Source organism: Bombus vosnesenskii, unplaced genomic scaffold (assembly GCF_011952255.1).
Source record: "Bombus vosnesenskii isolate JDL3184/JDL3185 unplaced genomic scaffold, Bvos_JDL3184-5_v1.1 scf7180000013319, whole genome shotgun sequence".
Lineage (NCBI taxonomy): Eukaryota > Metazoa > Arthropoda > Insecta > Hymenoptera > Apidae > Bombus > Bombus vosnesenskii.
The window spans coordinates 2,122,154-2,139,464 of record NW_022882964.1 but is presented as its reverse complement, the minus strand read 5'-3'; the positions used below and the strand labels follow the sequence as shown (position 1 = coordinate 2,139,464).

The 17,311-nt window shown below is 35.9% G+C and overlaps 1 protein-coding gene across 1 annotated transcript in view; it reads left to right on the top strand.

The window, feature by feature from the left end:
* LOC117235778 (ras-GEF domain-containing family member 1B-like) overlaps positions 1-17,311 on the top strand; it is a 237,582-nt gene that overhangs the window by 177,186 nt on the left and 43,085 nt on the right. Inside the window, exons 4-5 of the mRNA XM_033498112.1 lie at positions 14,099-14,308; positions 15,183-15,443. Coding sequence (XP_033354003.1) covers positions 14,099-14,308; positions 15,183-15,443 — 471 coding nt within the window. The remainder of the gene's footprint in view (positions 1-14,098; positions 14,309-15,182; positions 15,444-17,311) is intronic.

Sequence of the window (17,311 nt, the reverse complement as noted above, 5' to 3'; positions counted from 1 at the left end):
ATTCGTCTGGAAAAATTTTAATTGGAACATACAATCTATATAATTGTTAGATTGAAGAAAAGATTGTCCAAGGAAGATTATATTTTATATCCTTTTATAATGCACTGTATCTTTTATTGCGTTAAAGAAATATTTGAAATTATCAAAAATTAAATTTGAAAATTGGAAGCAGGTAAATACTGCGTCTTATTAAAAAAAGTCCGATGTTACATCACCTATAAGAAACTAAACAAAGAACTAATTGTAAATATTTAATCATAAAAAGAAAACAAATAATTCAAGAACAGCGAAACTACCTAATCTTTAAACATGAGAATAAATCTTATTACGTTTGACATTTATTGCTAAGAAATAGTCTTACTTTCAAATTAAGTGCTTTAACTTTTATACTGCTTCCGTTCAATGTCGCCTTCCATATCTCCCATTTGGTCGTACTTCTGCAGAACAGGAAATGAAAAACGCAGCGATGGAACGAAGACAGGCAGTTAAATTAAAGTCTGATTAACGGACTGTCTTAGAGACTGTGCATTCTAGTTTTTCAACTCGTAAAGACGAGTTATTCCGCGTCAAATCGGTCGACTTGTCTCACAAACGCGCCAGCTCATTCGAGCTTTTCACAGAATTTTCATCTCATTTCCGGCGCACGACATCGTAAAAGGCGTACAAAAAAAACCGCTTAATAGGACTCTTTTTTACCAAAGTTATGAACTATGTTCGTGCATGAACGTAATTCATTTTATTTAATGTTTAACGTCCATTATATCAGGAAAAACTTCTCGTGTTTGAATAGGAAATTATTATCGAGCTCCGTTTTTTGGAAATATCATACCACGGGAAGATTTAAATATAGGAAAATATAAGAAAACAAGAAAAAATAATTAAGAAAATATTTATGAAGTATTCGTATCCTCCCCTTTTTTTCTACCACATTATTTTTTATTTCAGTAAACATTAAGAATGTCATAGTCTCTAATGGTGAATATATTCAACAGTTGCAAGTGCACAATAAAAACAACTTGAAATATATTTTAAAATTCTGATATAAATAAGATACAATAATTATAAACTTTACAAAAATACTGTTATTTTCAATGAACGTTTAAGTTTCCTTTATTGTTAAACGATAAAAGTATTTAAGTAAATAATGCGTCAATTACTTTTAACAAAGATACACATGTGTGCTGCAGCGTGTACGCAAATATTCCCATCGAAAATCAATTGAAAAGAGCTTACTACAAAACGGCATTGAATAATGATCGATTCGATTAAACGATAATTACGCAAACCGAACCGTGAACCATTCTCATTCCACATTCAAGTGTTAGCGTGAAACATAAATACGGTTATACGATTGCAATATTTAATACCTGCCTGGAGCAAGTTTCAAACAAGCAGAAACATCCTAATTGCTTGCTGCATTATGTAAAATTAAATTCTTATTCGTTGATATTAAATCGAGGTTAAGCAAAATTTCAAAAGAAAATATCCGGAGAAAAAATGGAAAAATCGAGATTGTTAGATTATGTAAACGATAAATAAATTTGTAATCTGTTGAAGTAATTACTTCAAGAAAAACTCTACACTTTTTTTTGTGTACCCGTGGCCTAGACATCGCTGTTACGAAGAAAATAGAATTTAGTGAAACCAAAAAGAATTAAAAACAACAAGAGGTTCATATTATTGTGCCCTTGAATATAAATATTGATTATTGCTTTGGGTTACAAGGTCTAGAAACAAAAGAGCTATAAGTAGATTGTGATTGCTGTTTCTTGTAGTCTTCAGCTATAATTACACACTAAGTACTTAACTTTTTTTGGTAATGTCCTTTGCTATAAATGTACGAACGTGCTCTCTATTACATTCTATTGTATTGCAACAGAAATTAAAAAAGTGAGATCTGGATTAGCGTACATTATACTTGTACTTATACTTATTTCAATATATTTTTGTTTCTATTACAAATTCATCCACTTGTTCCTCTATCAGTCAACCTCAACATAATCGGATCTTCTCATGAAAATACGTGAAAAATTTGCAAAAAGTCGGGATAATTTTTGGTATAAATAAATTAGTAATAAATATCATATATTAATAAGAAGAAAATCATATTTATTGCATTTCAAATATTTAACATTTTTATACAAAATCTATCTGGAAGAGTAAAGAATCGGAAACTTGGAAATACCATCGAACAACTTGCTAAGAAATTTTTTATCGAACCACCTTATCGAAATGTACGGGAAGTTTGTTAGTCCTGAATAAGTACATGAGTAACATACGTAATTTGAGTTGGCGAAACTTCGCTATGAGCAGACTTAGGCGCGCTGATTTGCATCGATTTTTCAATTTTCCGCGGTCACATCTGTCGTATTTCCATAATTCGTATTTATACGAGCAGAATATCTCGTCTGCGCGTTTCCTCCCGGCGTGTTTCTCGTTTCACTTTGGTACAAGCAATAAGAGGCTATCTTTTATATCGTCTTCCCGTGAGTTTCCGCGGAAGCGTACGAGAAAGCACGGAAAGTTACAATTTCACGTTCAATCTGCAACTCGCGCTGTTTACACGCGCACCGTGCTTATGAAGTGGGACGTTAACTTAGAACGTCATGTTGCCTTGATTTTTCAAGTGCCAGTTTACGGTTACTTCTGAAAGTTATGCATCGATTCTTTATTGTCGCTGCCAAATTTATTTCAATCTATAAAAGATATCTTTTATAAACATCTTATTGCTTAATCGTCGTATTCTAAATATTTAACGTGCTGTCATTTGCACAAAGGTTAAAGACATCCTTAACTCGAGCTCCTCGCATAATCCAATTAATTTCAACGAGGACAAAGTTACACATTTCCTGTCTTCATCGCACAAATACAAATGTTTACCAGCAAGAGACGCGTTTACCTCGATGAAAAAGGAAATGATTTACGGTTTTCCTGCCCGTGCTCTTTCTATGCATTTTAATCGCATTCCGCGACATTTAAAAGCAAAAGGAGAGTAAGTATGGTGGAACATGAGAGGATTGGAAGTTGGTAGACGCACGATGTAACAACGAAAGAGTGTTGAACGTTTTATTAAGCCGGATGTATAGAAACCACCGCACGAAAGGGTCGAGGGTTTGGAAGGAGTGGGAAAGCATGCTGTTAGCGCGGTGCAATGAAATGAATAGAAAAGAAAGGAAGACTCAACGTGGTATAACAAAGGATCCAGGCAGTGTGGCTCTGAATTTGCCCTTCTGAACCTCTCCCACCATTGTTTACCCCCATTTTCCTCGCCCAATGCTCGCTATTTTCTTTTTTCTTCTGTTTCCCTCTCTCTCTCTCTCTTTTTCGGTCTGGCTCTATGTCTTCGTCGTGCATAATGTAGAAAACGTTGGAAAATGCTCACCAGTTCCGTGTCCATTTCTGCCCCTGGTGAATTCAAAGGCGATCGCGGGTTCATTTTATAAAAACGCTAACGCTAAATATTAAACAGCGACGACTTAGCCGCGTTATATTGTATTGCACTGGGAGTAAAGGTTAAGTAGAACGCAAATTTTATTCTACGAATGGCTGTTTAGGGAGGAGGGGATGTATAGAGGGTGGTTCGTAATACGTGGCACAAATGGGATTAAGGAAATTATATGACTGGAGGCGAAACTTAAATTGGAAGTTTCATTTTTGAGAAAATCGGGTTTAAAAACCTGACAAGTACACGCGTAGTTGATCAATTTCCAATTGGACAAGAGTGGACAATTGGATGGGGACATTCGACATATGCGAAAGTTGAAACGAGTCAGAAAATTTGTCAAGTAGACGCGCGCTGGACTAATTTTTTATGCAACACGGACGAATTCTAGTTTCTACTTCTGTCTATTGGAAAATTAAATAAATCCACGTAAATCTGCCGGGTTTTCAAACTTAATTTTTTTCGAAAATGAAGCCATCGATTTTGTCATTTTTGAATGTAGCTTTATTTCGATAAGTTTTATTCTTTGAGATGTTTTCAAAAATATTTTCTACTTTCCCTACTTTCTTCGTATCGACGACAATTTTTACGATGACTTCCGACTATGCTCCGATGTTTTATTTTATCGAACACCAAAGCAGTCTTTCTTTTTTAATATTGTTACTTATGATATTTTTAATTTTGTTTAATTTTTTAATGACAATTTTAATTTTAATTTTCTTGCGTACAAATAACTTTACGTAACTTTATAAATTAAACGTAATTGAAAAATGTCCCGAATATTTCTATGGTCTTTGGAGTTGAATAAGATTGAAGTTGAAGTATAGTGAGTTAAGAACACTTTGCGTACGAAACAATTTGATTACAAACGTGTTGCACTTTGTAATAAACGAAGTTATAATTAAACTGTTAAATGCTTGATGTTTTTCACATAGGAAGTTCACAGAGATTTCGTAATTTATATTCTTGTTAAAGAAGTTCGGCGAATATCAAGGTAAATTACGCGTTAACAATTTTTAATCGTCCGAACTCACCGGCTCCCCCAGAGTTTAATTAAAGAATAAATAACTTTTCACTCTGGTTCTCACGTAAATTAATTGCAACAACGGTTAATTAAACACGGTCTCTTGACGAGTGGTCCCTTTTACTTTACTAGGAGATTAAGCGCGGTTGTTGATTATTTTCTTCGCCACCGTGCCATTTTCCTTTACTTCCCGTAACTTAAGCCTCTCAGAATGCTAAATTACTTTAACAGTGGTATCTGAAATATTCAATTTGTAAGGCACATTCAGTTACATTTCATCTATAAGAAAATATTTCTGTTTCAAACAGTTGCGTAGAAGTTTCATCGGTTGATAAGAAACTCCTGCAATTAGAGTTATACAATTTTACGTCTGAATAAATATACTGAAATAATTCTTAAATATATTACATAATATAGAATAATTAGGGTACTTGAAAACGTAAAACAATTCGACAACAGGAAACGAGGAAATTGCAAACAAATATTTACGCTAAATTCTTCTTTTTACATTCAAAGTCTACCGCCAAATATTTTCTATCAAGAAGAAATTAAAGTGAAAGCTATTTTTTGAAAACACACGCGAAACAAGCGAAAGAAGAAACCTTCATCCATGTCAAAATTTCGAACATTAACATTTCCCAAAAATCGTTGTAAATGTATCATATTTCCATGAAAATACTATATGAATTGGTTGTTTTGGGCATCCTAGCAGTTCTAGTGTTAATAAATGATCGCTATAATATAATATTTGAGGATATATGGAAATAACAAGTGAAATTGTAGTTTAAAAAATGTTGTAACATACTATTAATAAAAACGATACAAGTTTCATTCAAACGTCAGTTCTTCATCAGGATTCCAGCTACGTAGCTGTTAGCCTTCGCAAGTGGTATCGTTGGTAGAGCGATAAGATGGACGTTTAAAATTCCATTAAGTTGCTGCAAAGAAAGTACGATAAGATTAGTGGACAAAGGGCCCGGCACATGATCCTGGACGAAATTTTCCTAGTCGCGCTATCGCTATCCAGCTCGTAAACTGCAATCTCTGCCGGGCGTCGTTTCGTATTTTCCAGCGTCGCTGCTGGAAAATTTGTTATCGTGATCACTTGCACCCTCGTTCCATCCAATTTCGCCGGAATAGAAGCACGGTTGACCTCCTTGAAATGAAAGGGACGCCCATCGCGAGCGATTCGTGTCGCTATACTATCGCTGAAATCGCGAACATACACGGCTTTACAATCCTTACATCTGGCAGTTACGTCACGCTGATATAATGACGCGACAGAAGTGGCAAACTCGGTAACTCTATGGCATATCGCAAGTGCCGTAGACTAAGCACTTTTGTTACAAATGCAGTTAATATAAATCAACGTCGTTAGTACGTAAAATATAGAATCTGAGGTTGGCTATTAAAAGCTATCGCTCAGAGTTTAGTTTATTTTTATTATCGTTTTTAATTTTCCACCTTTAACTTCCATTTTAACTAACTGTTCGTTTTAAGCGTCCAATTAGTTTTGTCTCGGTGTAACTTACACATCGGTAAATATATCAATTTGTAATTTATTACGAGTTAATTCCAGAAAGGTAATTTGACATGTCAATTCTATTAAATTAGAATAAAATTTGCTAAAGTACTATATACGACGATTTATGTGGAATTGCGAGAAATGAGTAGCTAATGAATCATTGAACGTCTCAGAACTTGGACAGTCCTCTTAGGACCTCGCACACATCTTGATAACTGCGAGGTTATCAAAGTAATAGCGCAGGTCAACGGAGAGACTGGTCCCGCGGGAAAGGAAACCTCGTGTCTACGAATTATTCCTGTCATAGATTTACGACTCATCTATCGTGACTAAGTGCGCAGGCACTAGGTTTCAGAAGTTCATATAGTTCGTAAAAATAATCGAAACGTTAAATTCATAAATGGAATCAAACGATAACTTAATCTAATTTATCAATTTCCATATGAGCATATTTTTTAAAGCAGTAACTAATAGTCTTTCAAATACCAGCAGATTACCTGTGATATCACTTGAAATTGAATCATTCATTCTTGTCATTATCACTCACCTGTACATAATGAACTCAGTCCTTTTCTCAATACTTCGCTGTTTAAAAACGAAGTCCGGCAAAATACATATAAATCGCTCTCTTTTTATATCCGGAGGATCCACGAAGCAATAAAGTTTACAATCTTTCCGCGCGCGCAACCTCACGCGATAGTGATCTCTTCGCTTGAGCTTTTGCAAGCTCAGCTTGGATACGTTTGCGTGGCGAGCAGCTTTTCATAAAGTCTACCCGTAAATTTCGCGCTCGCCTGAAGTTGTCTGTATCAACGACACACTGCATCGGTAGATTTTGTTGTCTCGTTTGATCGACGCTTTGTTCTATGCGGCTGATTTATTATACCAGGTTGTCCCATAAGTAATGAGGTTCTTTTGATATATAGTGGATGGTCGAAAATAAATGATGAGAGTATAAGAAACATTTCAATATGCTAAAATGAGAACGAAATAAACAACGTAACATTGAACAGCCTATTATTTCTAAAAGTTCGTCTGAAATCTGTCATATTAGTTGTGACAATAACCGATGTTGTGGCAAAAGATCAACTAAAATACCATTGCGGCTGAGAAAATTTTTTTAGATAATAATTGATAAATAATTGATAAATAAATAGATAATAAATTGATAAATAAAAATTCAATTATCTCATTTTTCATTGTGTTTTTATTTCGTCTTATAGAAACACCACCTTAAATATTCGTAACATCTTCGACTGAACATGCATATTAGATACAAATAAACAACTATCACTATCGATAATTGTCAGTGGCGTACTCCTCCTCTTAGAGAGAACTTTCGCAGAAATAACTAATATTCGGATCGTAATATTAATGGCTTTCTACTGCAACGAGCACATCGCACACGATAACCGAAACATTGCTGAAACTTCTTTCTAACAGTCTTCAACGATCGAAAACTCATTTTCACTCTTCGCTAGTAAAATAGCTGTGCAGCGAAACTCAAACATAGAATCGCAACTTCCACTACATCGATCAAAACCTTAACGCGTCTATTCGCGATATGTTACCATATTTTCTTATTTCTCTACTCTTTCTCTTTATCGCTGTCTCCAAGCTACAAAATGTCATCGACGATCGATGATCCAATTCATATTGAAAAGTTTCCATTTTACTAGATAGTTGGAAACGAGACGATCAATTTTTTCTCTAAATGATTTGAAATAAGTATTGCACATAATAATACACTAAATTTTGGGTAATTCTACACATTTATAAAATTATCCATTTTATATACAACTAATTAATATCGGGACCCAAAAATTCATCCTCGTAATTTCAGCGTTCCTCGAGTGCTCGAGTTCTTCGAATTTCTCGATCAGTTAATTTCTAAAACTCTCGTTTCCATTTTCAGTTCGGTTAACCTTTTATCTTTTACCGCTGTATTTTTCTCGCGAGAGTTTTCTCAAAATAAAGAAAAAGAAAAAAGAAAACGAGCTCTAATGGATTCCATCAGGCTAGATAAATTTCGCCGGAGCTCTCAAAGAATCTTCATTATTTCGCGATCACTTATTACCAGCGCTTCAGCTTTCGTTCTCGAGGGCAACGCGCATCAACCAGGTGAATCTATCTCCATTCTCGATCTTCTCCGACGGTTGATTGTCTTTCGACCTAGCGGGAAATAACGCCGGAACCCGGATGACTTTGACGGTTTCTAATCCGCTCGTCTCGCCTAGAAATGAAATTTTCTCGCTACACGACGCTCCTTGCTCCCTGCTGAGCACCTCGAATCGCTAAACGAATTCAAAATTGTGGCACGCCGTCGTCGTTCAAAGAACTTGCATGGAACGCATGTCGGCAAACGTGTCTGGATTGGGATTAGTGGATTAGTAACGAGATTAATCTTGCGGAGACTGTCTGTGGTTTTTCCCTTGATATATTGAAGGCGTGCTGAACAAAGTTTTACTCGGTAAATATGAAATAGAATATTAATAATCGCATTTAACATTATGGAAATAAAATAGTGATACGACAACGATTTAGCATCATAGTTTTATGTATATTTTTTCGCGGCATAATTCTCAATACTCGAAAAAATTTCCTTCCCATTGAGTCTTCAATCACTTTTGTACGAATCTCAGAATTTTCGTTTTCCTTGATTATTAAAAGATCAAAATTGCTATAATTGTTAGGATTGCTTACGGCGGAATGGGTATAGAATTAGTATTAGAATATGAAGGAACAAGGTGAAAAAAATAGAAAAAGCGAGGGACAATACCGGATCGGAACAAAACGACAGAAATGGCGGAAATAACCCGACGATTTCTAGAACGAAAGTTTCCAGTCGTTTGCTTTATTGCCTCCTTAAGACGGAAGTCGTCGTTCGATTATAGCTGTCTTCTAATTACGAAAACTTCCTTATCATTGTTTCGTAGTCTCTTTTTCCCCATAGAAAATGTAGCATTTGTTTCCTCGGGATTGAACGTTAGAATTGAACGAGTTTCTTTCAGAAGAATTACAGGAAGTATTATGTAAATTTTACTGTAAATTTGTTATTCGAGTTTCGAGTATAACAGATGCTAACGCATGGCATAAGTAATCGTAAATTCTAAAATACTGTTGAAAATGACAACGTGAGTTCGTGCTCGCCATCCATATGCAGATGCGTTAGTTATAAGAAATAGTAACTAGAGGATGATCCTAGTTACGATCGATAGATGTAATCGATAGACTTAAAATGCCTTTTTGTTTTTATCCCTTTTTTTTGTAAGCGCGTGCAATAAAGGTTTTTTTGGCTCAGAACGGTGTGATAGATTTATCCATTCAATAAAATAATAACTATTCTGATCTTACCTCTGTGTATAGAAATAACAACAAATACTATAATAGTAAATTTTAAATTAAGACTCATAATAAATGTCAGTAAATTAAATTCTATAGAAAATCAACAAATATTCGTAACATTATTATCCTCTTTTCCTATTTATGAAGTTGACTAGTATATCTTCTGACAAACTCATATACAGTGTAACTCGTATTAATATTCTGGTACCACGATATGCGCAACATTAATCTTGTACACATTTGCTTTTAATACGTTTGTTTTCATATGTTAAAGTAAATATTTCATTTGATAGAAACATACATTTTACTGAGTCGAGCAATAAATCTATTCTCTTTTTATTAATACACATATTTCGCAGAAATTGTCTAAAAAAATATAAAGATACACGAATCTGAATTTATAAAAAGAATGGGATAAATAAATTACTCGCTGATTAGATAAATTTTACATAAGAATAACGACACCTGATGTACATTTTTAGGAAAACATAAACAAACGTACTACTCGACCAATTTATCTAACGCGTGTACTTGTTCCAAAGAAGAAAGAATAACCAAACGAAATAATTCTCCAATTTCATGAAATATCCAAACATTAATGCTAGTCGCTGTAGCCTTATCGTTAACTTATTCCAGGCTATTCCCATGTCTGGACGCAAAACGAGGCGCAAAACAAAAGCGGTTTAAACACGGGCGAGAAAGAGGAAAGGAGAAACGGTGTCTGGCAGGCGGGAAGCAGGATCGATGACGAAAACAAAAACGAACGGCCGCAGCCTGTAGAAGCTCGGATAGTCCGGTGACGTTGGAATGTTTTATAACGGGTGGACCGTGCGTTTTCTTCGTCCCGCCTAGCCACGTTTTCTCCTCGCCTTTCTCCTTTCTTCCCCTTTTATCTTTCTTTCTCCTTTTTTCTTTTTTCGGACAGAAGCGACGCTAGATTCCTGACGCTGAATGGCTGCGATTGTTACAGCGACGACAAAAGTTTAGCTAAAACGCGGCCAGACCCGGTTTCGCGGATTTGTTTTTCCGGTTTCTTTTGCGATTAAACGCGCACCGCAATTGTCCGGTTTCTTGAAAAAGAGCCAGCCTCTTCCTAAGTGAGGTATACTCCGTGCGTCATTGCATAGCCTTGGCGCATGGAACGATTAGGACGAGGTACGCGGTAATTGTTTCGTAGAAGCCAGGAAAGAGTGAATGAGGAAACAGTGAATGAGAAGCGAGTACCTCGATGAATTTCAGACGAGTTCCTAACAGAATTGGATCGATTATTTGAAGTTCTAGTTCTTTCTGTGTTATTCTTGCAATTGAAAGTGTTTTTCATTAGGTGTATAGATTAACTCGATGCCTTTAAGTCTGTTTGATATGACGTATAAGAGGAAATCATCTTAGTTCCAAGTTATTCTTCTATTATTCATTAAAATCCTATTCTTTTAGAGCGATTCAATATTTATTTATAATTCAAAAAGGAACGTTATTTGAACTCCTTAGCATCTTTTGTGCTCCCACTGCTCGCAACTTTTTTATTGCAGTGGCACGTTATAATAGTATCTAAATTGTAATTGTAATACGATACATTAAATGTAAATTAATATTCTTTAATTATTTTCTCGTGAACGTAGAATACTTGAAATAAAGGAAGATACGTATTTTAATAATAATAAATTTTACAGAAATCTTAAATTTAGTTACATTTAATTGAGAATTATAAGAAATATTTTAATTTCTACTTGCAATTTGTTGCATACTGCTTATTATTCATATTCTTTTGTGTTTCATATATATTTTGACAAATATTTCAACAATTTTAAACACGAGTATGGAAATAAGATGCTTTTTATAGCTCACAAATACATAAAAAAAATCCTAATGCGTACATTTCATCATTTCCTTCTTCAATTCGTTTGAAGACCTTTAGAAGATAATGTGATCTCGTGAAATCATCATCTTTGTAATTCCTTGAGAATTTATGCTCTTCTATTTTGAAATTATACCTCTATTCTCTCTTCGCATCGCTGATTTCATTTAACTTCAATTTACTATTTAGAACCATTTACTGTACCACGAGCTGCAATTATCCAAGATAGAACTAGGAAAAATCTTTGCAAGATTTTCTATCGCGTGACATCGTGGTTCATTTGCAGTCGATGAATCGAGCTAAACTCTGCGGAAGCGTAAATTTCGAATAGAAACGGTAAGTTTTTCGTCGAACAAGATCCTCAGGGTGAGCCTCTCCTCCTTTTTTCCCTTCTTCGCGATTCCTCGTCGATGACAAGTTTACGAGGGAGGAATTTTACCCCGTCAATACTGTATTAGCCCGCGATAAGTTTAAGCCATTTGAATCCTCAGCGAGTTGGCTGGGCTTTACCTAGCCGGTTCGCGCAACTTTAATGGCTCGCAGATTTAACAGGACACAGGTAGAAACTTTGTTCCAGGACCGAATGAAAAGCTTCAGGCATTCGACTGTCCCTCTACCGAAACGAATTTCTGATTTCGTACACGTACCAACTTCGAAAAGTTTCTGTCGTTACACTGTTCCGTTAAAGCTTCGCGAACATTAAAAGGAACGACCAAGTCGGATGGCCATCTCGAAAGCATGATAATCTTACAGAAAACGGTATATCATAATCAAGATAATCGTGTGAAAATAGTGTTCTGGCAGGTTTATTGTAATTTACATAGTAGTTTATAAAAGCATTTAGATTATCATTGATTAATTGCAATTGTGAATTTTTATGCATTTATGGATTTAAAGAATATCGAGTTATAACGTTTAGTAGGTGAAAAATATGTTTGCGAAGGTCCTCATTTCCGAATTATGGTCACAAAAATTTGAATCTACGTAAATATCAGCAGTCTATCATCATCATCATAGAAAAATTTCGTAATTATGGCACGTATGTCACACGAATTCTTTTTTTCTCAAACTTCATTGTAGCATACATCTTCTAATAAATGCATCGAATTCGAAATCTTCTTAAAATATCGAAATATATGAGAACTTAAACACATTGTACAAGTTAATAAGAAAATTAAAACGACGTATTCCTATTAATTTTTCCAAAAATACCAGAAGGAAATATTATAAAAAGAATAATCGAAGAACCGAGCCGAATGTTACTATTACACGTTGTTAGTTCGAGAGCTTTCGAAAAAGAATCAGATTTTCATTCATCGTTACTTCTTACTTTAAGAGTATCATAAAGTGAGATATTTATGCGACTATAAAGTTACAAAATATGGCTTTGGGCCTCCGTTGGCTCCGTTCCTGATGTTGAAATTCGCGCGAAAATCGCGCCTGTAAAATTTCAACGATTATTACATCGCGCTTAGTCCGTCCCAATAACGAATCGTCGGAAATCAGTTTCATGGACCGTCTCTGTGTGATTCAAACGAATTTAAATCCTACCTACGCTTCCCGTGAAATATCGGTTTAACGACATTATCGAGCGACTGCGTATTTCCTCTGCAATGAAATCCGGCTTTATGCATCAGCATATTTAATCGACAGACGACGACGTTACGTTAATTAATATGTCTGCTAATAACGTATTAATCTATCGTTAAATAGAGCGCTTCGACAAGAATTAACACGATACAAACTATCATTTGATGATTTGTGAATCGTTTATGAAACGGATTGCTTTATTACTTATTCGAGGATTACGCGAGAATATACAAACTTACAACTTCGAATATTTTTCTTTTTCTTTATCAATAACGTAGATATGGGAAGCAACGAATTAAATTTATACTTATTAGATTATTAGAGGATTATTGTTAGAAACGCTTAAAATCTTTATATGCGCGTATAACAAAATATTCGACTAACATTTGATTTTATCCACAGTTTTCTCAATTTACAGATCTGTTAACATTCGTATCAATTTCCTTCCAGTCTCCTAAATAAATATAAGTGGTGACAAAAGATTTATATGTGCCATTATTGGAACTCACGAGCATTTTCCGCTATTTCTACGATATTTCGTTGGTATCGATCTCTATGTATTTTAAGCAAACAAAAGTTAAAATACTGCGTAGCTGGAATGTAGAGGATTAATCTTTTACAGCAGTTGAATTTGGCAAATATCCCAAAAGAACTGAAAAGCTGCTGATCATGTGTGAGTTTTGCAACGTCATCTCGCTTTAACGGGCTGATTCTGGTTAAATCCTAGACTTTCCTATTTGCTTTTGAAAGAACAGGAACGAATTCCAGAATAAATTAATCTGTTTTCGAGATTCGCATATGATACGTGTTATTTATTACGAGATTCATATTTCCTATTGAATTCCTAATAATAGTATAAATTATTTCATAATATACATTATACATAATTGCCAAATTATTGCTCTGTTATATCATATAGCCGGTAATGTTATTAACATGTTGATTAACATATTTGTTCGTGTAAGTTGCAATTTGTACGTGCAATTAATATTGTCAATCGACAAATGTAAATTACGTTGAAACATGTAATACTTAATAAAATGCTCAAGCAAATCAGACAAGTTTTTTCCAGTAATAATCGATTTATTTATTACTTCATTATTACAATCGCTGTATTTATATAATTACATTATACTTTACATACTTTATACATCAAACCATTTATATCAAAAATTCAATAACCCTCGCGATATTTTAATTCCAAACGAAAAATTAATGTTCCTTCTCGCAGCTCAAAGTAAATTCACCGCCGTGAAAGTTCATAGAGGCGCCTTAGAGTAATCACGATCAATTAACCAGACTCGTGTTTCATTTCAGGCTCTGGTCTATCGAGACGGGAACCTGGTGTCGGGCTCACTGGAAGCCTTGGTACAGCATATGGTACCCACCGAAGAATATTATCCCGATCGGGCGTACCTCTTCGCCTTTTTGCTGAGCGCCAGACTCTTCATCAAGCCGCACGAGCTCCTGGGCGAGGTCTGCGCCCTCTGCGAGCATCAGCAAAACCTGACTGGAGATAGTGGCAAGGTGAGCCACGAATGCAACCGTCCCACAAAAGCCCACCAAGAACCTTCCGGGCGTGCACTTTACGGCCACCGCGTGCATTATCGTTTCATCGTCTCGCAAGCTCGACCCCCTTTTCGCATTCACCCCCTCGGAGAATCACCCTGGCACGCTCGCTCTCGTTCCAGTTGTAATAACGAGCACGCGTATCCAGGCCAGAAATGTTTCGCTCGCAAATGAATTTCCACCCTGACGATTCTTCTCTTTTCTTCTTGTTTAGCTGCTGTTTTCTGCTTTAGTATCTTTACTGATATTTTTACCCGATTTTATTTTTTTCGGCTTCTTCTATAATTTAAAGTTATGTTCTTTTGCACTTGGCACTTTTTAGTACTTTAGTCTTTTTCATTGTGCATTCTCTTCAGTATGTTCAGGGTGGAAGAGATTCGGATGTTCAAATGTCATGGTGGTTTCTTATTTTACGGTGATTTGCATTATTCTTTGAGCGGGATTTACTTACTGGTGAAACATGTACTATCGTCTTATTATTATCATCTTTGTCTGTGCCTTGTATAATCTACATTTGCGAAGGAAATAATTATGGATATGCAATATTTGATATAACGCGGTATAGTTAACTTATCGAAGCAAAAATAACAGAATCACATTAAATAGCAAAAGATGTAAAACGCTAATAAGTTCACACAATTCGTATCGCTTCGAAATCTCTGAAGGGTCCCAAGTTTTCGAAAGTTCTGAAAGATTCGTTGGGCACGTGCATTCCGTGGCGTTCCAATTTCCGCATCTCATCTAAAACTTGTTTGGCAACGCATGTACGAGCAAGTGAACTAATAAAAAGGGAGGAAGTGGAACCGGTTGGAATCTGTCTGGCGTGTTCCAGGAACGTCTGCAACGTTTCGTGCCACGACTGGTGCAGCTGCTAGCCGAATGGACAGAAACATTCCCGTACGATTTCCGGGACGAGAGGGTGATGGGCCACGTCAGGTCCATCACGCAGAAGGTCGCTGCGGTCGACGCTGCGGCCAGGCAGGAAGTTTCGGCATTGCTGCAAAACTTGCTGCTTAGACTGACGGCCCTGGAGAGGTACGAGGAGGGTTTGGCTAGACTGGCGACCGAGGCAACGACAGAGCAACTTTCACAGGTTTGTATAAATACGCTAAATATGCGCATTAGTACTGTCCAAGCGAATCGTTGCCCTTTCTTAAACGATCGCTTCATTTGATTCATCGTGTGATTCTGGGAAACTTTGTGATTTATTGCGTAGGAATTTAATTGAACGTTTCGGTATTTCAGAGTCTTGATTGACTTATCTGCCGGCTATAGATCATCCGTCTCTGAGAAGGATCTAAATTTTTGTTATTTTATTACGATATAGTAGAGCATTTTAGAAGTTTTAACATTCGTGTATGTAAAAAAGGCTTTAACAATCAGATGTACGTGTAGTTAAAAGTACAGTACAAAAGAACAGAATGAAAGAGAATTAAATTGTAATTGAGAAGACGCTAGAATAAATTATTAATTACATTCTTAACAATTTTTACATGATCTTTAGAGTTTCCTATATTCTGTGATCGCTATATCATTATGTTATCCGCATAATTTCTTAGACCAGTATAATCGCATCGAGAAAACAGCAAAAGAGACTCACACGTCGAACAACTTTCGTTTACATCAACTATGCCAAATATTAGATCGTTTAGGCGTACAAACGTTCCAGGAACTTAACCGTATTGATCGAGTTTAACAACGATTACTCGATTAACTGTAACCACGGCGAAGTTCCGGTATAATGAACCGATAATATTCTGTCTATGGTACTTGTTCGATCGGCCGTCCGTTCGTTCCCTGCACCAATTCCGTTCCCGTAACACGGCACTCTTGTTACCGTTTAAATGGCTCGCCCATGTCGTTTGTGCTTATATCGATACCAACGCATTTCTAGCATTTGCATCAGTACCATACACATGTGCTATGGTTATCCAATCGTGTGTAAACGTTTGCATAAGGCGTTCCCGACAAGCATCCCAGAGCTTCTTTTCGAGTATCCATTTAAATCTTGCATTCTAAAAATAGGTACTCTGACAAATCTTTCGTCTTCAATTCGATTAATATTGGAGAAAGTATCGATAATAATACAGAAACTTTTATTGCATTGTCATCTGAAAGTTTAAAATTCAAGTCCATAAGACAGTTTTGAAAGCAAATAACATTATAATTAAATGTTAGATGTGCTTTTAACTAATTGAAGATTTAGTAGTTTGTATGGATACGTTTACATTACAATTTACAATGACAATTTACATTTACAGTTAATCTAAACAAACTGCGTAGGTATTCACAAGCCACGTGCAATCTTATTTAAACAAAAATACCTTGAAACATTAATATTATCGTCTACAATAGCTTAATTTCAACCATTCCGTATTTCCACGCACCAAAAACACAATTACTCAAAACAAACATCCACGGCAGAATTATAAGTTCCGCTCGAGATATTCCCAATTCATAATTCTCTAATTTTCCGCTGGAAATTACGAAATAATAAACTTAACGTTCCCCGTTCGGTTCCTTAATCCCAAGAGAAATTTTACTATACGCGCGGTATCATAAATCGAATTTGCGTACACTTTGTACGTGGCCATAGACGCGTCGATGGATGATACTTCTGTCAGTGTTGAGAAAGTAAAATAGCTTCCTTTCCCCGTATCAAGCAATTCCCCGTCAAACTCGATTTTCCAGCCACGTTCTCTCCTTTGACAGACGTTTCAATATTTTCCCGGAGACACGGAGACGCGATACTGATAACATCCTCGAGGGATACGCGCGGATTTCACCTATGCATCATCTCTGTTTATACATGTTATTCGCACGGTGTGCTAATGCACACGTTTCTCATCGTTGTGCACGCACATGGTCTTCTATCCTTCGTACTGTGTATATTAGCAGTACGCGTGCACTTTGCGCAGTTAGGCTAACAGGGTTATGTAGTTTCACCGTCGACATGGGAGA